The sequence below is a fragment of the Anopheles bellator genome, chromosome 1, assembly GCF_943735745.2.
Source record: "Anopheles bellator chromosome 1, idAnoBellAS_SP24_06.2, whole genome shotgun sequence".
NCBI lineage: Eukaryota > Metazoa > Arthropoda > Insecta > Diptera > Culicidae > Anopheles > Anopheles bellator.
The window spans coordinates 52,081,116-52,107,376 of NC_071285.1; the positions used below are offsets into that span (position 1 = coordinate 52,081,116).

Consider the following 26,261-nt stretch of genomic DNA (forward strand, 5'->3'; position numbering starts at 1 on the left):
GACTGCAGGTGCGCTGCAACCGACAGGGTATTTGTGCAGCAATAAACCACACAAATGTGGACGATAAATTCGTAATACTCGATCTCGCCCGTTATGTGCCCGTGTGCCTATCCCAAGAAGTTCATTTGGCGTAGGGCCACAGAACCTTATCTGTAAGAAATGCTTGTTTGGCCAGCCTGCCATTGTAACATTTATTTGATTTCATTTACAATTGTGTTAAAATATTTGAAAGGAATACAAACAAGGTTAGTTTTCGTGTTCGCTTGTGTCGTGGAAACATTGTCGTTGCCCAAAATCGATGATTTAGTACTCTAACCTTCCCAAAATTCGGCACAACCACCAGTACGTGATTCGTCCGGGGTCCTCAAGGTCCTTGGTCCTACGCTGTGTGCCACCCGCGGCCACGGGTGGATCTTTTCCATTTTCTCGAGTGGCACTACCGAGGAAACGTGACTCGTAAACTGTTGTTCTGATTTATGGCAAAATAAAAAACAAATTATGACAATGATCCGGCTCTTTCGGGCATCCATCGTCGAGATCCTTCGGCCAAGTGTCGGTCCGAGAGGTGGTCGGCGCCGGTTTTAATGAGAAAGAAACAAAGAAAGTGAAATCCGGCCAAGTCAGTCAATTAAGTCGAGTTGGTGGTCGTCTACTGTGCCTGAGATGGTCACAACTTGGTGGTGCTAAAGTTTTATCGTGAATAGCTCTAAGACACTCGTGGTCGGTGTTTAAATCCGCGTTATGACTTGAATCGATGATTATCTTCGATTCTAGCTCCAGCGGCTCTCGTTATTTGGTTGTACTTTGTATTAACCTTAAAGACCTAAAACTTCTGCGTTGGTCTTCGTGACTTCATCTGATAAGTGTAATTACTTTTAGTATTTTTAGCTACATTCGAAGAAAAATCTTCGCTTGAATTATTTCGTTCCATAAATTGTAGAACTGTATCGCTCTCATGATTGTTTTTATCAGTGCACAGGCTACCGATTTCCGAAGCCCTGCTACTGCAAGCCTGTCTATTTATGAAAGGTACGGTGATGCTAAAGCAAGAACGGAGGATATTATCAAATTTTCAAGCCTTGACACATGTGTTATCAACACGCTCCTTTTCCCAGTTTTTTTATTCATCGTTTTGCTCACACAATTCTTGTCGCTGCTTACTTCCTTTCTGTGACGTGGATGGTATTCGAAAGGAAGCAATGCACTCACAGTCTGTGCGAGCGAAGGCAACGTAACCGGGACCGAAAGCAGGTGGGCGCCGAAAGTAAACATTAATTTGATGTAAGATAAATGAGAAAGATAAACCGGAGACGGCATCCAGCGGGCGCTCGGTCCTTCAGCCCGGCATTCATTTCGTGCTTCCTCGGGCACGTGCTCGTGCTGAAATGGGCGGCGTACGGACTCTATCAACTTTTAACATCATTCTCAAGATGCCGCCGTCGCCGCAGGAGGGTCTTGCGCGCCGTCCAAACCCTGACGCGTGGTTGCACCTCGCGTCACGTACGGTATGCACTTTTAGCATATCTCAAAAGTGTGTTTTTTGGACAGGGAACAGCGCGGTTCCCGGTGGCAGTGCACTTAAAACAGCATCAACCCTTAATGTCCCGACAGCTCGGGCAGCTGGCAACCATTGGCACTATCTGATGGCGGCTGTTCGTCCACACTAGACGGTGACAGGTGGTGAATAATCAACTGACTATCGAAACACGTGGCAACCGAGACGGAGCACCTCTCTGGCGGATTCTAATTTTGCAGCCAGTTTGTTAGCCGTTGACAGGGCAAAAACTGGAGTTTCACAATAGCCGGGGTTCACTTCATCACCTCACGTGGCCCTCATCGTAAGGATAGCCGTGTGGCCGTGTGTAAGGTTCCGGAGTCAACATACCCAATTATGGAGCTGTAAAATTCAACTGAGCGTGTCGGACCGTGTCACGGGTTACTGCGACGACGCGCAACCCTGAGCCTATCGTCCGTCGGAGTGTTTTGATCTTTAAAGGGAACTTCAACATTTATCACTTCCATTCAGCTGTCACTGTGACAATTAGACCCCCGAGCGTAATGCAGATATTTGCATTATTGATGGCTGATTAATACACTCGGCTTTCCGAAGGGCCGCCTTCTGGAGCTTCTGAGTAATGTCCTGACAAGAAATCTAATCACGTAGCCAGCGGGCAGTAACATTTCTTCAACTTAGCAGGCTGATTGACAGGTAAGGCATCTTGTTGGAGCAAATTTATGACCACACAGCACACTTCGTGTAAAGCTTTGTGTTGTAAATAAATTAAACTAACTTTGGAGGGAAACTCAATTTAGCACTTTCGTAGGGCGTTTCGTTAATTACGCCGCCGTCGTCATCGTAGTTGCCGGTGCCGGTTTTCTTGGACAAAATGTGGGCAAAATCCCGTTACAAAATGTCACTCAATGTCGATTAGAGACCGGACCGGACGGTAACCGGCGCAACGCCGGCAGATTAGTCGGTCGGCGGAGCCTGAATCGCTATATTAGGAGTGACAGATGTCAAAGTCATTGAGGGCATTGCTGGGGACCAAGGAATCCCTACGCTTCCAGCGTTACGGTGGCGACCTGCCGTTGCTTTGGGAATCAGGGACGAGGATACTTCAAGCAAAACGGTAAAATGCCACTGATAAGAGGGTTTTGATTGCAAAACCGGGCCGGTAAAATTGGTGCATATTTTATGACTATTTTAAACTGCTTTCGCTCGGTTTTTGGAGGGTCGGTTTGTTGAACATCGAATGTAGAGTGGAATTGGCAAGCTCTTACGGCGTTGTTTGCTTGTAGCCCTTATCTGGTGGGGCAAAAAGTTGCGAATTCGCTGAAAGTGCAGCGCATTCGGTTTTTCTCGGTGCCCGAGCGCACTGGAAACGAGCACACCGAGCACCGGCCCGTTAAGTCAATTAAAAGCTGATCATGCTTTGCCAGCGCCTAGCGTTAGATTTCCCGTTTCCGGAGTTGGAAAAAGTTTCTCTCTGGCGGCTTCTTTCCAGCATTAGACCTTATATCAATAATGCTGACTACACAGCCTAGTTTGCATTTTTGTGCGAATCCGGACTGCGTATCGTTGCGTATTCCCGTATTCCGTTTGGTAGCGGCGCATATCCGGTCGGCGAGAGAGATCGAAAAAAAAAACTTTCGCGCTTTCAGGGCATAGAATAACATTTTCATATTTATACTGCTCGGCACGACTCGTATCATAGCACAGAGTGCTGCACGAATTGGCCGTTGGTTTTGGGTGAAGCGAAAATGCAATGAAAACAACCCTACATCGGATAATTATGTTCCAAACAGATTGTCGGGTGGGCGGAATTTAATTTAGTCTCCGTTTGCAACTTTTCACTACATTAAACTCACGAAGCGGTGCTTCGTCGCGGCAACCGTAATCTGTTTTCAATTTATATGTGACAGTGCTTCACCGTGGCCAAGCTCGCCGATGCAAAGCGACCAACGAAAGTAGTGAAATGTAGAAAGTGTGTAAGTTTGAGCCATGTTTCAGGTTTTCAGACAGAGCCACATGAAATAAACATCAACAACGCGAGATTGTGTGTTTGTGGGGAAAAAAATGGAAAAATAATTTCACATTCGTCCTGATGCCGGTCATGCTGAGCCAAGGCTTCACGGGAATCAAAAGGGAATCATAATCATATTTAAATACAAATGAAGTACTTTATGCAAATAGGACTGCGAGTGATGGTTGGGGTCTTTTCCATGCTTCTTCTTTGTCGTATTCTTCCGGTTGCCGTCCATCGCGGAATGGGACAGAGCTCCTTTAGCTGCCCTGCATCCAACTGGCACCCCTGGTATCATAGTGCCAACATACGGGGCCGGAGAGAACAGTAATCCAAACATTATCATAATTTATAGTGAAAATTGTGTTTGGCACCATCCAACCGTGGCCGCCTGTGTGGGGATGTACGACGGTTCCCCGAGGATCGGAGAGAGATATTTTTGCGTCGACGTTTTCCACGAACTCCTCCGAACGGTGCTGAGAAACTAACGAAACGCAAAGCCAACAAACAAACGCTACAAACTTCAACACACTCGGCGGAACACAAGCGCGGTGCTCTAGGGCCAACATGTACGGGTCGGGAAAATACATGAAATGCTCTGGCGAAAGTCAAGAGTGGATGAATGTTTCATCATATGCTTTCCTGGCGATCCTGGACTGGATTTTCCGCATTTCACCGTGGACACGGTCGAGCCACGTACGCGATGATAGCGCCGTTTCGTTGAGAGTCGTCCTTTTTTTTGGCCACGAGAAAAGCATTTCTGGGATAAGGATTCTAGGGAACTCTTGGGCTGGAAAAACGCAGCTGTTGTTGAGTTTGTCTGAGCAGGATTTTTCGCGCTGACCAAACAACAACCGCGTGCAAAAGTTAGCTGGATGTGTGCTCAACTATCGCTCTGTTTTTCTGTGTTTAACCTTATTCATTAAAGGTACAGAAAGGTGACTTCGGTTTTTTATCAGTCTTGCATATTTGAATGAATGAATTGTTTCTTGTGCTCGTCGAAGAATATTTAAACTGTGTTTTAAGTTGACTTCGGCTGATTACCGCCCAATCTCCATCTACAGAAATTTGATTGACATTCCGCTTATTAGGAACGAAGAAACATCAAAATCCCAGCATTTATCAGAAGGAGCCAGAGTTCGTTGTTTACCAGCAATCAACGACGAGAGCGCCGGTTCCACGCGCAGCTCGGTCACAATCCCAACCTTATCAGCAATCCAGAAACTTCAACGGGCAGCGGCAAACGCTTCAACAACAGTCTGTGACTCCGTCTTATCTCTTATCATGGCACGTCGATCTTAAGACGATTCCTTTTCCGTATGAGTTGTTTGTGTGTTCCTCGCGTTTGTCCGGAACCACCGATTGATGATGCACAAATCTGGCGTTCGGACGAACGATAAAATTACGTCGGGAAGCGGACGAACTTTTTCGCTGACTGTGGCTCCGGCATCGGTATCGGCATCAAAGTTTTCCGCCAATTTGGTGTGCAGAACTTTGCGTAGGGTAGGTTTCGGATTCGCAGAAAACATTCCGCAGAAACATTCCCAACAAAGTTCGGCAGAGAAATGACGGAGCTGTTGATATCATTATTAGCGTTATCGTGGCTGGCGGAGGATCAGTCGTTGGCACATTCCTGCTGCGCTGACCTTCGCAAGTAACAATTTGCCGAAGCTCGCCGGCGATGGGATTGCACCGGCGAGCGGGTTGGCTGAAGGGCAGATTTACGTATCGGGAAAGCGACCACCAGCTGAATGGAGGAAAACTTTTGATCAAACAACAAGCTCGTTGCGCAAAGTTGCTGATGTCGTTGCTCGCGCCATCGGTTTTCCGTTTCATCACAAAAGCAGAAGCGTTGCCTGTTTATTTCCGGCGAGCGAAAAGGAGCTCGTGTGCGGGCTGCGCCAAAGACGGCCAACATTCACAGCGTTCCGATGGCACGACGGGTGTACAATGGCGCCCGGGGGGGTGTGGCAACATACCGATACGGCATTTCCGTCCTCTTTCTCCGCCCCCGTGTCCGGCTGCTGTAAAGCTTGTTCTGTGGTTGCTTCACCCGCCGGCTCTTTGGGCGAAAAACAAGTGAATTACTCTGGCCACAAAAAAATGGCACTGCACCATTACTGGCCCGGCGATGGAAAATGGAAAAAGTGGTCCGATGGTTTCCTTTGGCCCCTTTTTGTGCGCCCAACTCGGAGCTGCGAGCTGCACCCACCGTTGGCGCCCACGATCGATTCCGGATCGACTGGCTGACTCGGCGCCCGGGTTTGATAACTTCATAAAATAAACAGCCCGAAACTGAATTTCCAACCATTTTTCTAGCACCATTTGGGCGTTGGGTGGGTGGGTGTTGTTTTCCCGGGCCACCAATCTGGCAGTGAAAAGATGGGAGTTGTAAGCGCCGTACATTTAAGCAGTACTTATTGCGACCACAATGAGCCTTTTTTTCTGTTTCGTTTCTATTTTACACAGGTCCTTAGCCCAGTCTCTCTCTCTCTCTTTCTCTCGCTCATTGTCTGCCTTCTGGTTTTCTTGCTCCATTTCGATTTTACTGGTCTGCCGTTTTGTGCTTCGTTGCCCGAGTTTCCCGGCGGGTTGCGGCGGGAACCTTTCTAGCGTTTTCCATTTTCGATTCGATTGCCACACAAATCGGAACCGGGATTGTTAGACTTGGGGTGGATTCGTTTCGATTCATTCTTCGCAACACAAAAGTTGGGTTTACGGAATTCCACGGAAGACCGGTTCCGTCACCGAGAGCCAGCCCGCCACTTCCGCTTCTGGTTCGCATGTGTATTTGGCTGAGTGGGATATTTTTTCGTTGTTGCGGTGGCTCCTTTCGGGCAACTCCCGCGGGAAGAAAGTTTATTGTACAATTTCACCATCACCACTGGTTTGGCCCGCGGGACAGTATCGCTTTCCGACGATTTACTACTTTTCAATCGGACCAATTCTTTGATTGGCAGTGTATGTGTGCTGTGTGTAGGAATTGACGGCAAACGAAAAACAGGCATCGAGCAGCCCTGGGCGACGTGATCGGTTCGTTTGAGTCTTACCGACTACCTTTAGTTGAAGGCTTCCGAAACTCAGTCCTGGAGCAGTGTTAGGTCGCACTAAAAGTTCTTCCACATATTTTTATTGATCAGTCGAGTAGGATCAGTCAGTCAGATAAGTCGAGTGAATTGGATCCTAGTCATTTGGCAATAATTCAATTAATTCATTTTGAATACTTCCAAGTTTTCATTTTTTCTAATCTCTATATTGTTAATAATTTGAACCGTGTAAGTCGAAGTGTTCAAAGTAAAGTTTGTTACAAATGTGTTAAAATGGTACTTAGCTGGGAAAAACCTATAAACAAACCAAATAAAAGTACAAATCAAAATGGCTAAGAAACTCCGAAACAATTTCCAGATGGAGCCAACAATTTGGGACAAAAGTAACTCGGAAACTGACCGGCTGAGCCAGGGACTCGAAGAATCGAGAGAAATGTTCAGCCATGTGGGGTTGTTTCCTTTGCCACCGTACGTTACTCTCCTGTAATGGTTGGCTCGTTTAGGCGAACGAAGATCACCTGGGAATCGCTAGTCTACGACACAGACACCGAGGGCAAGAAAGAGAGAGAAAGATGGCGAGCGACCAATCAAAGTGATTTCTCCGGGGACTCGTTGCCAATCGCCGGCCAGGATCTGACTACTGCACCAGTTCAGGGCAAACGCTTGCCGGTGAAGGCATTCCTGCCGGATGTTCCGGAGGAGAAATTCCTTCGAGAGGGCCGATTAGCAAACGTTTGTTGATGATGCCCTAAGTGATGAGCAGAGAGCGACAGTAATTCAGAAAGCGAGCCCAGCGAGCGCTGAAAGAAGGCGTCTTGCTAGGAAAACATGCCACCAGCGAGCAGAAAATGTGTTCGAAAACATGTCTTGAAGTACGCAACAACCCGAAACCGATTATCTGTACCGTGGCACAGGGTGTTTCCGCTTTACGGTTATATCTCCTCGTAGAGCACTAAACAAAGGCTACGTGCGCCGCATCGCCGATTAGAGGGGAGTTTTGTTCGGCACACACTCGTCGAGAGACTTGTGTATTTCATACCGAACCCGAAATCCATAATCTCGTAAGCGCTGCAATATATCGAATGGTGTACTCTCGATCCTTTACGGTGTACGGCTGTCACCGGGCGCACGGGCGGTTCCCGGGGCTTACCAGGGCCCGGACCTGGCACACCGTATTATTCCGTTGCTTCGAGTGCGCTACTTTGACAAATATTGTTCGATTTCAAGGCGGCGCACCCTTATGATTCCGGGGGTCTGTTGTCTTGCGGCGAAGAAGGCGACACAGAAATGTGGCCAAATGTATCGGTGGCTACCTTCTTAAGCCTTCGCCATCGTTGGCCGTGGCCGCCCTCCTGAGAACAGCTTACGGTACCCTCCGGGCGGCCAGCAAGTAATATCCTCATTTTTATTCAATCGCCTTATCTGGGAAGCTGGAAATGGTCCGGTGGACCGACAGCGGCCACGGGGGTTTGCCACGCCGTTCGATTCGATTTTCACTTCACCCGGAAGCCCGAACCTGGCGGAACGACCACAAACCGGTCGCCCGGGTGGTGACCGAGAACCGAGGCGAAAGCACCGTGCACGGGAAATTGATGTCCTCAAACACGGTGTCGTGGTAAAGTCGCCCCCGTACCATGTACTCACGTAGCCGGACTGTGTCTGGTGGATGTTCCAATTTTCGTACCCTGCGGCCGGCATCGTCAGGCGCTGCCCAACTATGGGAACCTCCAACGGAACCGCGACCGGTCGTAGATGGTATCGCCGCAGGGTACGCCGGGGTTGCCAGAACCGGAAAATGGAGTTCAAAAAACCCCGAGAAGAGATTCTCGTTCGCCACGGAGTGTGAATATGCTCGGAGTGGGCTTCAAGAATGTAAATAATCTGGAATTCCTGAGCGTCCCGAGCGCCGCAACACTTGAGCTTGGTCAGAAACTTTCCCAGCACACCGTGGACAGCCGTAAAACGTGGAAGTCTGGAACAACCAGTAGCCTCCACCACCACCACACTCCCGGGTGATGTGACATGTTCTGTGGTCTGTTGGTCGAAAGTTGGTCTGGGTTGGACTAGGTCTCGAAAACCGGCTCGCAGCTTACCTGGCCCGGAGAACCTGATTTATGGCAAAATATATTTCATAACGAGGAATTTGTCGCCTCCGCCGACAGTGGCGCCCTCTGTGGAGGTGGTGCGCCCCAGAGGATCTCCACAGCTCCAAGTTCCGGCGAGCCATTCGACATTCCTCGAGCGCAGCGCGGTTTCAGTACACTACACTCTACAACCGGTTCCGGTTCCGGGAGAGTAAAGTGAAGTTGCCAGGATGGGAGGTGGCAGGGTGATGTGTCTGCTGTGGGTGCCTTGGGGGTACGGGCACTCCACACCTTGACGACGGGAAATAAATTATTAATGATAGTCTATTGTTTCGCGCACTATGCGACAGGAGTCGGCTAATGGAATTGATGCAACGCCCGGCCGTCCCCCGGCGGGTCCCGGTGGCCCCCACGGTGACATGGTGATTGTGACCATTTCTCACTCTCCCGCATGCAAAGTTACTTGCGCGGTGTAAGTTTTCCATTCCGCCTCGGAGCTCCCGGCGACGGCAGATGACATCTGCGCCGTCGCCTAATGGGGTGGGTGGTTATGTATCCTTTTTATAAAGGCACCAATTTTTCTTACCTCTGGCCACTTGTGACGGGACGGGGAAAGGGCGTCGAGGGGCACCGGGAGGAAAGGGTAACCATTTGCAAATTGAGCCATTATGGCGACGAGAGAGGAATTTTCCTTTGGCGTGGTACCAGCTCGACAGCACCAGAAAATTCCCGTCGTTTTTGTCGCCGGGAAAAACGCGCAACGCGAACCGTGGCACTGGCGGTGGCGCTTCGTCCTGCCAATGGCACCGTTCATCGTTTTTTAACTTTCTAACGTCTTTGCACACTTTCTCTCTCTCTCTCTCTTTCACTCAGGCGTCATCCTGCTCGATCTCCAGGGACCAGTATTCTTGGGCGAACCACCGTACAAGGTAGAGTTTTCCAACAACTCTGGTGGCGTCATCGACTGCACCGGCCATGGCAGCCCCGCACCGGACGTAAGTATTGGGGCAGGGAGCTGTGGGCACACACTCTCCGGAGAGCTCCCACTCCGTTACCATCCAACCTCTCCCGATGTCCCTTATTTGTTACACGAAAAGCGCAAAAAAAGACGATGGAGCGAAAAGAAACGACTCATCCAAAAAGAGGTATCTATTACATGGCGCGGTAGCGTTACGGTTGATTTATGAATTTATATGTTACGATATTAAATCATTTCGTAAAAGCAGAGGATCACGTGGAAAGCGGCGGAACCCGGGATTCGTCGAAATCATTCGTCCCGCCCGACCGGCCTGCCGAGGCTGTTGAAGGTTGATGGAAAGTTTGCTTTGAAGTTGTGGGAAATTTGCCCGAAACTCATCTGCTTTTTGCATGTTTGCTGTGAGGTGATCATTTATCATTTTCTACACATTTTCTGTTGCGAGTGTGTAACCAAGGCGCACCCATTCCGTTCGACGCCATGTTGTTTTGCATTGCAGCATTCAACGGTTTTCGATATATTGTTTATATTGTTGCTACTTTTAACTTTTTTACATTTAAATATTTTCTTGTGATAAAATCGTCAAGTCTTAACGATATCAAATACTTTGTTATTCGTTCGTTCGGATTGGATTGGCCATAATAACATGCTGCCATTGCTTTGAAAAAAATTAAAAACATTAGTTGAAAAAATTCTACCATATTATGATTGGTTAAGCTAATTATGATATCAAATCATCCGTATTAATGAAAAGGCGAAAATGAATAAAATGGTAGTTAGCGAACGTCTTTCATAGTTAGAAATGATTGAAAAACATGCGATAAAGTTCAAATAAGTGCACTTCGTTGAAGTCAGCATTAAAACAGTTCACAGTTCCAATTTACACAATTTACAACACCGCAACGCAGCGTACACAAAATACTGTGGACACCGTAAATTGAAATGAATAGCCCAAAATCGGGTATTATATTTTGCGTGCGTGTCCAAATCCATCACAAAGTTCTTGGTATTTTTGTGGTAATTAATAAAACTCCCTGGAGTCGATCAGAGCACAAAACATCAGATGTGCTCATTCAAGGGCGAACTTATTTTAGGACGTCTTATCCGAAAAATGGAATGTAAAAATTGGCAGTATTTGAATGTACCATCTTAGTTGTGTTTACTCTGATTTGTTTTAAGTTGCCAATACCTGCGAATGGGACTATTGGTACGGTAAAAAGAGATCTTCCAGGAAATCGATGAGAAAACTTCAATTAAACCATTATGCCAAAGGGAAGTAATAATAACCCCGAAAGCTGTCCTTTTACCTAAGCTATGGGGCGTAAGGAGCTGATTCCTTCCTGTCTAAAAGAGCTCGCAAACAAAAGGTTCATGCTTTCTGTGCCTCATTTTCTCCCAGGGCTTTGTGGATTATCTCGGACCTCGGATTTTCCAGCTTCTGCTGACGGCACACCGGCCATTCGATGGGATTAAACGGACCGCTCCCCGGTTGTCTTGCAGTTTCAATTAAAATTGCAAAAACACCATCCGCCCTCGGCGCGGCAGTGGCCTCGTTCCGGAAAGGCAGGACGTGTCGGGAGCCAGAAATGCAAAAATCAGTCGCAAAACTTTTGCTCGAAGTCGACGTCGTCTCCACAGCCTTCACGTGCAGATAACGGGGTCGTCTTGAAGAAGACGAGCGAGGATGCTATTTCCTGCAGCGATCGTGTAAATGACTGCCACCATCAGACACACATACATACGCAATGGACCCGTCTGCTGAACGAAGAACCAACGGTTCGCCGAGCTCAGTGTTCCGGGAACACGATCCTGGGGGCCCCATCCTTTTAATCCTTCGATTGATTGACGACAATAATTTCCTATTAATTTTCTTCTCATCGCCGTACGTGACTGGGAAGGCAGCCATTTCCTTGGCTCCGTTGCCTTTCTCGGTTTCGTGATTTATTCCCTGGAGTAGGAAAAGCGGAAGTTCTTTTTAGCTGGCTGTGTCCCGGGTCCATCCTGTGCTGGGGACGCACCTTGTGGGAGAGCTAAGCTCCAAGCTTCTCTCGGCTCCTTCGGCATCGATTGATTCAGCGTAATTGTTGAATCGGAATTTTCCATCGTTTCCATTCTTCTTGGCGAACGGTGAACGACATTTTCATATATCGACTACCAGAGTCAGGCGAGAATAAAACGACCGGTTGTCGACTGAAACTTCGGACGGATTCTTGAAGACGACGCCAACGATTGAAAGTGATGATTATGTGGCGAAGGATTATTTAATTCAATCGGGAAGGGTAAAAACCGGGTCTATCCGGAAAGTACAAAAAATACAACGTGATTCCGTGTAAAGGATTACAACCCCACGAGCGGCACGTTGGCTGGGATGTGGCGTGTAAATCTTGGCTCATCCTTTCCCTTTCAACGCGGAGCAACATGTAGGCTACCTTGCCTTAGGGTTTTCCTTGCGGAAACGAATTTCGGTCACGCAATCGGTTCGTGGCCGGGCCCGAATTCTGGCCATCTCCCCCCACCCCAGGACATCGTCATCATCATCATAACCATAAACGATCATGTTCGCTCGTTCGTTGTTTCTTCGCCGAACGCGTGTCGTTGGCAGCAGCAAAGAGCGATGGCACGAAGGGCACGTAACCAACTTTCCGGACGTCGCCAGCGAACCATGCCCGTGGTTGCAACCTTGCAAACACGATTGGCAATTTTGATTAATCTCATTCGGTACGTGCTGGATTAGAAATCATTAGGGTCGAGCGTCGATGTGTCTTTATTGCCCGGAAGGATTAACCCGTCGTCGCCAGCACGGCGAAAGGCGCTCGCATTCGAACGCACGATGATTTTTCGTAGAACGCACTTTGGGAGGCAAGCATGGTGTAGCTGCTTGGTGTGATTGCTATTTTGGGGGGCCTGTAAGTGATGACGCTACGTGGTACGGTTTGTCACGGTTGAACTTCCATTTGCGATGCGATTAACATTTGTTTCTGCAACACCCTTCTGGACAGCGGATGGACCAGTAAATGTGTAATGGGTATTCTATCTGACCGCTGCAATAGTGTAATCATAATTTTGGTGAAGGAAGACTTATCCTCTATAAATTGACCTCTCTGAATGGCGACATAAGTGAAAGACACTGAAGCAATCAGTATAACCTTCCTGGTTTTCCTTAAAACTGTTCTTCAGTGATCAAAGGAATAGATATGCCTGATGGATGGCTATGTCGTTACTTTCCGTACGTAGATTATTAGCGTGACTTTCCAACATTTTTTCGCCCATTGGAGTTGCAAGAAACTTTCTGAGGTTTCCTCTAACGATAATCATATTAGGAGAAGTAAATAGAGTGAATAAAATAAAACTCCTTCCCTCTCGTCCTTGGCAAATACAACCGCGGCTTATGGACCATCATTCCAGTGCGCGCTATCATATTTCAGGCGAAACGGAGCGCCGAAAAGTTCCATCATCCCATCGTGCCTTGCGGTGGTGCCTCGGTGGTTTCGTACCGAAAGACGGAACCCGTTTGATGTCGTTCGTCAAACAAACGAGGTCCTTGGATGTTTGAATTTTCTTCCTGTTTTTTTGTTGTTGCCGAATTCCTCGCTATCCCTCTCCCTTTGCATCGGTCGATTTGTCACTCTCTAACACACCCAATTTGTCACTTGCAGGTCGAATGGTCGGTAGCGACCACCAACCACGAGCTGGTCTACACGCTGCCGAACGGAAGTCTGATTTTTTACCCATTTTCTGCGGACAAATTTCGCCACGAAGTTCACTCCACAGTGTATAGGTAAGTCGTCCCGCCCTCGCCCCGGCAGCTCCTTTGCTGAGGGCCTTTGCGTTCTCCCTCCCTGCTTATTTTACGTTACACTTTCCTTCGGTCAGTCCGTAGCGCGGTTCTGAATTTCACTTCCTGTAGTCTGGTGCGACTCTGTGGCCGCCGCAGTACTTCTCGCAATTATCCGGCTTTTTTCGGTCGTTACTTCGTCTGCAGGGGACCATGAAAACTGATTTCTGGCCCTCTCCGCAACATCATCGCAATATGCAAATGTCAGATGCATAAGGTCCACATAACCACTAGCCGAGCGGGGCAAGGGACCGTGACAAAAATGTGCCACACGGCGTGGAAGCAGCAGACTAAGACGGTGGTGAACACCGGAGGAACATTCCGGAAGACTTCAGATCCAAACCGTTCCGCGGTTGGGACGGAGCCCTGCCGCAGCTAAGAGGATAAAAAGTCCTTGCTTTCTTCAAACGGTGCGTCACCTGGAAATGACAATCTCCTTGGGTGGGTGCCTCCGGTGGCAGGATACTGTGGAGGAATTTTTCTTTCTTTTCCCACCCACCCACTCACAAACACCCCACCGCCCAGCGTTTGGTTCTATTTTTCCGCCCATTTGGGTTCCGTTTCGAAGGACATACTTTGGACGGAGTTCCTTGACGTTAGCCGCACAAGCCGACCATTCCCGGGTCGGGGCGAAATGTCTGGAAGAATATTTGCAAACTACAAGCCAAACCACAATAGCATCCACAACCACACACAGAGCGGAGAGCGGGCGGACCACCATCGGGTAGCTACACCTTGTCAGTGCAGATTTTCTTTGTCCGATTTGCCATCATTATCGTCATTTGGAATGTTTATTCCTTTTCCTTCATTTTCCGTTCTTGGCCAACGTGGTCCACAAGGCAGAGGACTCAAACCCGGAAAATACCAGGATGGCACTCATACAACGACCATTTTGGGGGGGTGCTGTAAATTGTTGGCGTTCAGCGCCGCAGGCGCTCGGAAAGTGCCGCTCGAAGAGTTGCGAAATTTCGGTGGCCGTTTGATAACGAAAATGAAAGATAACTTCCTTCGGTGTAGGGAATGTCGTCGGAGATAAATTTGGCCCAGGGTCCATGAAAGAGTCCACCAGCCGAATAATTTAACTTTGGCCACTTTAATTGCCAGCCGGCCTAAAGCACAACATTTGGGCAAAGGATTTCGTTGATGGTTAAAATGTGCAATAAACAAATTATCAGGAAACCACAAAGCTTCCAGGGTGACAATGGCCGCACCGAACACACCAACCTTCGTTTTTTAATAACTTCCTGTCCTATTCAGCATGTTTGAAACGGATTTTGTGAGAATTTCAAAGGCTCGCAGGCAGCCCGTTCATTGTGTGCGTTTTCATTGTGGGTGCCATAATTTATGTTACCGCTCTCTCTGTCTCTCTCTCTCTCTCTCTATCTCGCTTTATCGACGAAAGCCAGGCCTCTTGCACCACAAAAAGACGTTTGGAGAGTCGTCCATTAGTGGAGATGCCTCTTTTTAAGATTAATGTGATATTTTAATAATTTTATCTCTTCTTTTTTAAAGATTTGATAAAATTTGTCCCCTTTTGTTATGAACTCAACCATGTTTGCCCCTTTCGAAATTTCAAACGATTCCAACGGCCCTTTTAGTAATATTTGTTCGTGACTTTGTAGTTCTAATCGATTATCAAACACAATTTGCGGCACATTGATCAAGACGAGGCAGCTTGTTCGAGGGTTGAGTAGTAATTAGCTTGACAGGAAGTTGACCATTTCCCTAGCCCGAATAAGAGATAGACATCGAGGATCTATCAGGAAGCTATTGCGGTGTGCATCGGACAGAGTGCCCAGCCGGACAAGTAGGAAACCCCTAAGGCGGAAGTCTACGACCGCAGTGCGGTCGGTAGCGGTCGGCCCGTCTTTCTATCTGCCTTTGCTCCGTAAGAACGCGTTCAAGTTTTTAATTAAATTCCAGCCGCGGCTCGCCGATAGGCGATTGTTCGCTTTTCTACCACATCTTATTTTTACTTTCTTCGTTATTTCCTGCCTCGGTTTGCCCTCTAACGATGCTCTTCTTGCGCTGTTGTTCGCTCTAATGAATTGTTTCTGGTCTCTTTGTTGTTTTCCTCTACTTTCATCTGCAGATGTAAATTAAAAAACTTAGTCGGTACTGTGCTGAGCCGGGAGGTACACGTGAAAGGAGGTAAGTTTTCAAACTCTGTGTCAGCGGGCGAGTGCGGGAAGATTAATTTACCGACGAGCAAGTGGTCCGATCGATCCGGTTATGCAGCTTACGCACGATGCAATCCATTACACCAACTGACGTTATGTTTTAGCTGTATACGGTGTCTTTGGAGTTTTCTAACCACAACCACTCTGTTACGTGTGAGCATATCCGCCCAGCATCGGTACGGAGGCAGGGACAAAGTTTAAATAACTCCTTGTGCTGCGCTCGGGGGACATTTTCATCATGACGAACTTATTTTTTTGTAACCCCCGCGAGCCGGTGGTTCGTCAACTTGCTCCTCATTAAGAAACTCATTAGCAGGTGACCGTAATGGGTCGGAGAACTTTCGACAGCCGGCGAATTTGCCTGCAGCCCCGCAGAACTCGTTTGCCCTGTCCGACTACTTTTTAGTTTCAAGCAGAATTATGCACACTTCCGCTGCTCACGTTATTTACTTAGCTGAGGGATGGCAAGTGCCAAAGTTCCATAAATTGTGGCCCTGCAATTGACGTGTATGCCGCGAATGACACTTCGCGTGCGCGTAGAACAGGGGTGCGTCCTTCAAAGATTGACATACAGGTTACCGGAAACGGAAGTGGAATAATGAGATTTTGCGTTCAGTTCCCCGGGCATGGCACCAACAAAAGAAGCGAATCCTTTGACACTTCTCTCGCCAACAAATGGGAACGATAGAAATAAAAGTTTTTGATGGCGTTCGGAAGCTGCGCTGCATCAAAGCGACATCCGTTACAATAGAGGCTTCGTTCGGATCAATTAAGAGGATTTGAATCAAATTTTAATCAATAATCCGCCATTGATTGGGTTGGAGGAAAGCAAGCTAATCGGATGATCCTTTTCTAAGAAAAAGTTTCATTTCATCTGTTGCCAACGCTCCAATGCATTGCACTAATTTTAATCGAGTTCCTGTTTCCCGATCGATCAGAATACAAACTTTTTCATTCCCGAGTAAAACAAATAGACCCGTTTATTTCACAACGGCTGCGGCACAATCAGCCCTGTTGTATCCATTCTCTTTCTTAAATTAGTTTCACTCATTCTGAGCGAGGATCATTCTGGACCGAGTGGGCGAGTTGCTGCGGTCGTGAATCGCTTTATGAAACAAATAGAACTCGTTCAAGAGGCGAGTTTTTAATGAGGTAGCCACGGAACAATAGGAAGTGGGAGCACATTGTGAGCCTCTATTCGCACAGACCGTAACGGGGTACGGAATTCGCACAAACAATTATCGTAATTGCTGGCCAGTTACAAAAGATTGTCACGCATTCGGCCCACGGCCCAGCCGATTGCTTCGTCGAAACTTCGAAAAGGCTAGACGCTGTCCTGCCTGAGCACTGAAAGACGTGACAATGATGGGACGACCGTACGTGCGAAGCGAACTACTTACCCTGACAAGTTTCACCCTTTCGGGTGGCTCCCACGGGGTTCGTCGTGTGTGAAAGATTTATTTTCACAATGGCCACGGCGCACCCTGAAACGCCAGGTGTGAAAGCGTTTAAATGTCCATTTCCGTTCCGTTTCGTGGCGCCCATTTCGTGGAGCTTTGTGTCTGCCCGGCTGCTAATGGCTGATTTCCCTACGCGCCCGCCCCAGCCCCAGACCGAGGCTGAAGGAAAATCACTTTCCAAATACACGGTGCGGCGGGAAACTTTTTAAAAGCTTAACGGCGTATTAAAATGTCACATGCTCGCCATGTTGACCGTTCTATGGCCGTGGCCTTTTACCATAGCACCTTTCGTTGCCGTTGGTGGTGTGCTTGGCTAACGCACGACGTGGCATTTGTTGCCCGTGTCAGGCCGCACGTTCGTTAATTATTTCACTCACCGGGTTCGTCGTCCATTTTTTGTTGCTGGTTTGGTTCGGGACGCTGTCACACATTACTGTGTTGGCGTAATAATGTAAACTGTCAGCCTAATGTAGTGATGAAGATTACCACGGCAATAACCGCGGGCGTTGCGTGCGTGGCCGCTACTGGCTCTGGGTAGCGTAAAGAAAGCCGATAAAGCTGTTAAGAGTCACGCAGAAACAGAAAGCGAAACGCAAATCGCTGAAAACCGTGGGTTCACCTTTCCGAGCCGGCCGGGCCTTGGGTGGAGTGGCAGAACAACTTCGTTTGCTCCGTTTTGCCGCCCGTGTTACCGGGGATGTGTTTTGGGGCGAAGGTTCGTTTAATAAAAAAATATATAACCAACAACCATTTGCTTTCATGGTGCAAACACCAATTTGGTCTTTATCGGACGCACCGTGGCCAAAGCATTTGTGGGTCTAATGCGCGCCTAATTCTCCTGAGAGAGTGAGGGAGCCACTTCTTAAGGTTGCAGGCCCTCGGTGGGCCGGATAATCATCGACCGATCGACCCAAATCCGGACCAACGCCGTGGTCTGGCGAAGACGAGATAACAATGTGGTGTGGCCGTTTTTGAAAGTTTTTCCTCTCGAATGCCCGAGCACGGCGATCGGGAGGCTGGCTTCAATCAGCAGTTTCACGGGGCTGACCTACCGGCAGCCGGCCTGAAAGGGCTGAAGATAAGCTTTCATTAGGGTTAATGGTGATGGCGAATGGCCGGAGCGAGGAGCGAGATGGATGTGGCGTTATGTAACGTGAACGTTTGGCCCCTGGGGCCTTGGGCTGAAGCTGTAATGCCCTGTAGGGGTGATCTTGAGACTCGCCGTTAGTGCCTGGCCCCTTGAGCTATTGTAGCCGGTGGAATCGATTTTTCAGCTCACCGCCCAGGCAAGCGATGTTTACCGGAGAACAAGGAAGATGGAACAAGAGCCCGGTACTGTTTATGACAGCAGTTGGAGAATGGTTTGAAGTCTGTCTAATTATGATACAGCTTTGGGCGCCGTTTGTGTTCTCGAAGCTGTCGAATTCTGCGCCTCGATGTAGGCAATCCACTACCTGCAGTTTCATGCTCGCCTAAAGGTATGCAAACAGCACCGATCTTTGTTACAGGAACATTAAATCCGGTTCCACAAGAAATCCAACGTATTAAAGTACAACAAAAATAAAATGGCCGCCTCGGAACCTGGCAACCGTACCGCTGGCCGTGAAATTACTATAAACCAGCCGTCAACCTTCCAAGGCCATAATTTCAAGTCCAGCGTGGCTCGGCTAAACTTTAAGCCATCCAAAAGCAGCTTCCAGCCCTCGGTTGGCCGTCTCCGTTTACATTCGGCTTCGTGATGCTGGATTTGGGGTTCCGTTTTTTCGCTCCACGAGCTTGGCTCACCCCTCCGAAACCCATGGGCCCAACGCCCAGTAGAGAGCTGAATCCGCGGGACTGTGGCGACGTCTAACGATTTTTTATGATAACATTTCACCATAAATTATGCCTTTTTATGTGTTTATTATGGTTTACGTACTTTTAAAAACATCGCCCCACCCGTGAAAGTGTGGTGTGGCTGCGAGGGCCGCCGTACTGGTAGCACAGGGTGCCTGCACTGGGTGGCTAAGGCAAGAAAGATAAAACAAACGTCAATACATGGGAGGGAAGGACGAACGCACAAACGCACACGTACACACTAAAGCGGCGACGAACTTAAACACTAACACCGAACTGGAATGGAAACTCTGGTCCGTAAACAAACCACCATAGCGCACACACCCACGCGTGTGGAGACAGGGCCAAAGTCGTGTAATGCACCACAGCAAAGTGAAGTTGACGAGAGGCGAGGATGATACAAAATGGCCATCCACCCGCTGAAGCACCAGGCGCCTCCATCGGCCAGGGCTGTCGATTTAGTGCCGTTGGAAGTTGGGCACTCGTTGATGCTGAAGATAAACACAATCCCTTTCTCTCCCTCTTTCTCTCTCCCTTTATACTTATCTGCCACACACACACACCGAGAGACACCAGAATTCGACGAGGAGATACTTAGTGGACCAGTAAACTGTGGCAGCGCCCGAAATGATGGTGCTCGTCTCGGTTGCGCGTCGCAAAAGCTCATCGCTATTGGCCACAACCCGGGCCGACAGTTTCCAAGATCCGGCTGGCCGTGTGGCATTAGCGCGGGGTATTTCGTGTACTGCGCCTTGGACGACCGGTACTGACTTTTATTGTGAAAGTTCTGAGGCTGGCGCGACGGCCCCCGCTCGACGCCTTAGGCTCAGCCCGAGCCGGACTGAAGTAAATCGCGCTAATGGCCGAACTGGACGTTGTCGCACAAAAAAGTTTTCCGAAAGCTTTCGCTTTTGACGCATCGCAGACGCTGGCGCAGGAAGGCAAACGGATGACTTATTTATTTTTCTCCCTCGACGGCGGGGAAGGAAGAACATTTTTTTTTATTCTGTGGCCCGAGTGTGGCCCAAAATCTGTCCCCGTACGAGCGTGCCCATTTGATGAGAGGATGGTTTAAAAACTTTAGCACCAGTCGCGCCTCTTTTATGAACAAGCGAGCGGCGGCGTTCATGGCTTCATCTTTTACTGCCACTTGGGAGGGTCCACATACTGTCACCACCGCACGATAAGATGGTCTATTAAGCATAAAATCAAAGTTTTTATGCTCCACGCCGAACGCCGACCAAGTTTCGGGCTCAAAGTTCAATCGATGGTTTATACTTTTGTCAAATATCGTCGATTCCGTCCCAGACCCAGATAGCCCGTAAACTTCGGGCTTCGGAAGAAACGCTGTACGCAATCCGCGGTACTCAATCACAATTGGAAATCTTAGCTCTGTTAGCACCACAGGCCGGGTCCCGTCCGATCCTTTCCCGTGACGGCCCCCGAGGGCGAAAGTCATCAGCGTTTATTTGTCGCCGTAAACGAGCAAACGACCGGGCGGTTCCCTCGTTCCTAACGCCGGCCGGAAGTAACACTTGTTTTCGCTATAAACATTGGACATTTCGAAAGGATGCCTCACGTGCGCGAGAGGGAGTGTCGCGCGGGGCACGTAAAATAGGACGAGAAGAAACCGTGCAGCATAAAAAGCGTCTCATATTCATCCAGAGTGGTGCGCATAAAACACGTGCCTGGGCATGGCTAGAGCGTCGACGGCAAATCTGACACTTGGCACGACATTTCCAGCCGATGGAGCCCCGGAAATGGGCCACCGTTCCGTTTGGCTAACGACAATCGGCCACAGCGTTTGATGGTGTGAGCAAATAAAATCTGGCAATAAAATATGGCCCTCACGGTGGTGCCACGGTGGTGCTCATGACGCGGGAGACTAATAGACGTCGCTGTGGAGTTCAAAACGCGAACGCCCTGCTGAGGAGTGCAAAGTCTTACATGGTTTGTCCTCACAAATAGCTCGAGGGCGCCAATGGCTTGCTGTAGTTTGAATACCAGACAGCCAACCAGAGCGAAACATATCTTAAAACAAATGACGATACGAGGTGCCGACATTAGCTGACAAAGAGGACCACATTACTGTAGGCGGCCCGCTTGTTAAGAGGCCCATAATAATTCGTCTTCGCACACCTGAGTATCTTCCCCCGAAAAATTCGCTTCGCGGTCAGTTCTATATCAATCTCGTCTTCCGCCTTATCGTTGGCCCCGGTTTTATGTGACCCATCTCTTCGAGGCTGGGTCAGCTCTGATTGCCTCTGTCGGCCAAGATTGCCAAGGTAGGTTGGCCGCACCACGATGAGAAAATAAAATCGTGCTAACCCCTGCCCGGAAAGACACCGGCTGGTGGACAACCCGAACCAGGACACGTTCCGGGCCTCGTTTAGGCGATGATGTTTTAGGATTTTCTTTTTGTCGTACGCTTCGCCACGCACGCCACGAGGGAGGGGCTACTTCTTCAACCAAAATGGCCACTGAACCGACGATGGCATCGTGTTACGTTAGCAACCAACCGGTGTGTTGACCGTTGCTGACCAACACAAGGTGGGATAGAAAGCAGAGGCGAAGATATGCTTTTGAAGTGGTGTTGTCGTCAGTGGCAACAAAATATCGGTTACCAAGCTCATCTCCGGTACGGTCCGGTGCGTAAAAAGAGCGTCCACCGGCCCGGGCTAGTTGCCCGGCGGAGGCGTCCAACACGTGACCCCAGGATTCTTAGCAAAAGTCTAAAGAAATTTTCAAAAATGTAATTTAACACATTTTGAAGAACGCACAACGAAACGTACGGGGCATGGTTCATGTTAATGGAACACGACACAAGGCATACATTTAATATTCAAAGGCTGTGGCGAAGGTAGAGCCAGGATTTCCATGCAACATGATTCAGAAGCCACGGTGGTCATGGTGGGTAGTGTACGTCGTGTTCCATCTTCCATCGGGTGGCAGCGTACGAGCATCGTTCCATCAAAGTTAGTTAGCAAATTACACGATGCGTCGTGGCGAATGGAGGCGCACGGTGGTTACGGGCCACCATGCGCCTCCTTTTGATTTAGTTATGGTTCGTTTGTTTTAAAGTTACTGCACTATTGTGAAGCACGTACGGTGCAGCAAAGGTGCCACATCAGTTGGTTTCGATGCGATGCGAACTACAAAGCCAGCGTCAGTTGGTGCTCCGGTTACTCCACACAGCATCCTGCTAAAGCAAACGGAAGCGTTGTGCGAGAAAAGAATAAGAAAAAGGGGTCCTTTGCCACCAACTCCGTAGCAAACAGAGCAAATTGTGAGCGGAAAGTTTAAGAAGCAGAATAATCTGTGGTTGGTAGTTGCGCTACGCAATGCGAGCGACCCGGAGCGGTTTTCTTGCATTGCGGAGTTAATTTTGCTGTGGTTTTCGAACCATCGCGCCCGGGTGGGGCCACCAATTTTCCACTACATTTCCATCCCGATTGGTCCGGACGGACGGAAAGCGATGGCCACGGTGTCGGTGTCTGCCGGTTTGCTAACCACAACGAGAACCCGGAACATGCGAGCGAGTGGCTAATGAGAGTCGGTTGTGGTCGGCCATGGAAGCGTGTGTTCTTTGGGTTCTCGGTGGGAGACAAAAGAAGGCACAGACCGTAACTCAACGCGGGTCCTTGCGCCTCTAATCGAGAATCGTTACAATCTCGACTCGAGCGGAGGCCCCTTGTTAGTGTCAGTGGTGCCACGAGATGCGCCTCCGAAGCGAAGCTTCCGCAGCTTTCAACACTACTTTCGCTGTCAAACCGGCTGACCAGTGGCAGAAGAAACAATTCTCCCGTCTCTCGGTACGAGCCGGACGTCCTGTCACGGCACCGGGAACCGGGAAATTGTGTGAAAATTAATTAAATTCTAACGCTTTCGTGAGCATCGTTTCTTTTTTTTAAAGCATCCACTCCATTCCCGACCGATGCCTTGTTTGTGGGTTCTTCTGTATGCGAGTGTTGATGAAAAACACAAAGTATCGCACCACCACCACCAACAGTCCACAGAGGCACAGCAAACACAGCGTTGTCGCCATTACTATGTTTCCTTCGGTTGGGCGATAAAAAAGGGCCAGTCGTCCTCGAGCGAGGACGACGAAAAGGGACGACGGCCGTTTTCCCGCAAGGCCCACCGGTGGGAAATATTAGCCCGAACCGTCGCCACGCCGCAGATCGTTTCGAATGTTTTCAATTTTTGCCGGCTCCTTGCGTGGAGAACGGATTCAAAAAGTGAAAGCCTGTGAAGACTGTAGTTCTTGCCGGCAGAGAAACTGCGGAAACCACACAAAAATACGATAGCCAAGGGACGGAGCAGCAGCAAACGACCGACGGTTGTTGTTGTCAACATCGTCCTCGTCGTCTTCGTTGTCGTCGTCGTCGTCGTCCTCGTTAGGCGGATATATGCTGTCATTTGCACTGACAACATACGCTCGAGAGCCGGTGCGAGTGGCTGTTGCTGAAACTGAAACGCAAACAGAATAAAAATAAAATAAACCAACAGCATATTGCAGGACGGACATTATGGCGCGAACTCGAGTCGCTTTTTTGCCAATATTTTCCCGTCTTTTGAGGGTTGACTAAGAAAAGTCTAAAAGGGAAAAGAAAAAAGTCAGTGAGTTTGTGGTACTGTGACGCAGAATGAGTGCCGAGTGGGACAATCGTTTCTGGTTTTTGCTGTGAGTTTTTCACTTTCGCAATTAGAAAGACGGAAGAGAAGCTTTCTGGGTGTCCCGTTTGTATTTCATATTGGCTAACGTTTCTATATTTGGATGTGATTTAGTATTACATTATGATAAGAAGCAAGGTTTCGTTGATAAACTGATTTTAGAATATCAATCATCGAGATTAGAATGATTAGTCGATGAACATGACATTGCAGTACATTTTATTTTATTATTTTTATTTTCTTACAAACGCTGAAACAATTTGCCAGTTGAATCGAAACATGTTTCATATTTTACTGGCACATGGGAGATGGACAAACGTTTATTCCTTTTTTACTGAACCAAATTGCGTTCGCTAGATTATCGTAGGGACCGGCGAATTTCGGAGTTCCACAACGGTTCATGGGTTTGGATAAAAAAATAGATACTTCTCAAACCAGTGCCCGTGAGGCTGATTGGGACTGCTTTTGTCGAGGGGTTGGGCTGATTCTGTGGTCCCAAAAGACAAAATATTGAGAACATTATTTCACGCTTACCTGTCACCGGTGCGATCTTCCAGACATTATCTTCGATAATATATGCGAAATGGAACCGAACCGAGCACATCCTGCACGTCCCGGCCAGGGTGGGGCGTTTTGGGGGCCCACTGGCAGAAGTTTTCCAAGTGAATTACTCATAAACCGAGTGAAATGTTACATTCGAACGAGCTCCACGCAGCCGGGACGGAAAAGTGTACCGTTCATCGAGCACTACCACTCCCGGCCCCTGACATTCCGGAGCGTGCATAATTTATTGCGCGGAATGTTTGACGACTAAATTTTACGCACCATAATTCGAGCGTGGGAAACGTCGGTGGAGTTCGCGAGCCTGCGAGGAGATTCGAGGCTCGGGCCGGGTCGACTGTCACCTGCCGCCCGGCAAGTGGTGCCATTTGGAAATGACGCCAAGCCCCAAGAGACAAGGCTACCGTTTTTTTCAGTTTTTTACCCAGCAAGAAAGTAGAAAATACCAACCGACACTTTCTCGTGGGTCAGGTTTACGCTTCCCCACCATTTAAAGGCACTGACACGGGCGAGGACGTTGGAGAAAACTTTCAAGAATGTGCCCCTGCCACTTTCTACGCCATGCCGGCGCTGTCCATATAGACCGGGAATGGGATAGTAAAATCGTTTTTCTAAATTGAATTCAAGATCAGGTGTCTTCCGCGTTGTCGCACGGAATCGAAAAGTGCTCAAGGGGAGCCCGGAACAACTTTGGCCCACACAACAGCCAGCTCCGGGAGGGAAGCAAGAGGCGACGAAGGTCGTGATCGTAATGAACATCACTAAATAATGATGGGCTCGAGTTCTGTGTTCCGACCCGCAGTTCGCCGGAGTAGCGCCATTTCGTAAACGCACCTGCGTAAAATGGGGCTTTGAAAAATGAAAGCATAAAACTCCCATCAGCGGGAGACCCGGGCACACCTGAAATGCCGTGGCCAATTAGCGCAAATCCGTGTTAAGTGGAGCAACAAATATCAACGTAGCGCGACTTTATTCGTTCCGGCGTATTGTGGAGTTTTGTTTCTTTTGAAACTGTCGTTTCGACTTGAGTTCTTGTCACATTCTGCAAGCTATTATTTGTGAAATGAACAATGCATTTAATATGGCTTCTGTAGGTATTATCAAAAAAGGGTAAGGTTCATACTGTAGGTTCTTCTGTGGACTCTAAATGTATTGATGCAATAAAACGTCGTTCAGTTTTTATTTCTTCATCGCGAAGGAAACACGATGTGAGAAGCCAGCACCCGAAGGGAACTCAGTTAGTGGGTTTGACTAGGTTACCCACTAACAACTCCTCGAAACTAAGCATTTCCGTCCTTAACGATAGCTGATTTACGATCCCTTGATCCCTTGCGATGTTGATTAAGGGGGTTGATCTTTCTATTTCGAGTGTTTACAGGTTCCTTCCACAGTTTTGGTCCTTTGATGTGTCCATAAATATTTCTATCTCGAGATTCATGTTGATTCAGCTAAAGTTTTCGAAATCTTTCCCTGCCGTGTGTATGCATATTGCAGCTCCGTGGGGATCACGTTTATTTTATGACACAAGTTGGACGCGATTGGTTCGAACACAGGTTTATGGTTAGTTTGTTTAGGACTTGTCGAACTGTCGATCCTCGAAACGTTTTATTGGTTTTGGTTCAAGGTTTAAAATTGGTCTCATGTTAGCCACTTCAACTCCTGAAGCAATAAAGAAAACTTTTATGTTACATGTCAATATGCAGGTTTGAAATGCAGGGTTATCAAAACCCACATTTAGGGACGTACTCCCGTACTCCGTACAATTTATAGCCTTTATAAGGGACCAATTTATAGTTTCCGTGGCACACATCTCGAGGCCCTTCGAACAGCACCTCGCCCTGGCGTCGACCATCGATGAGGGAAATTTGCGTGAATCGTGGCCCTCCATACAATCTTGCCACTAATTACTCAGCCTCCTTCGGCCTTCAGCCTTGGCGAAGACGTCGGAGTAACTGCTCCACAGTCTCCCAGGGTGGCTCCCGGGACACAGCTGGTGGCCTCAAACAGCCCCGCAGCACGAGCTCCCGGCACAAAACCCCAAAGCCGCATGTAGCTGCGGGCACGTTTTTGTGAGGCAATTAAAA

General features: G+C 48.5%; 1 protein-coding gene across 1 annotated transcript in view; it reads left to right on the forward strand.

Annotated features, from left to right (window-relative positions):
• LOC131215819 (cell adhesion molecule Dscam2) overlaps positions 1–26,261 on the forward strand; it is a 59,824-nt gene that overhangs the window by 5,346 nt on the left and 28,217 nt on the right. Inside the window, exons 2-4 of the mRNA XM_058210215.1 lie at positions 9,529–9,650; positions 13,288–13,409; positions 15,559–15,617. Coding sequence (XP_058066198.1) covers positions 9,529–9,650; positions 13,288–13,409; positions 15,559–15,617 — 303 coding nt within the window. The remainder of the gene's footprint in view (positions 1–9,528; positions 9,651–13,287; positions 13,410–15,558; positions 15,618–26,261) is intronic.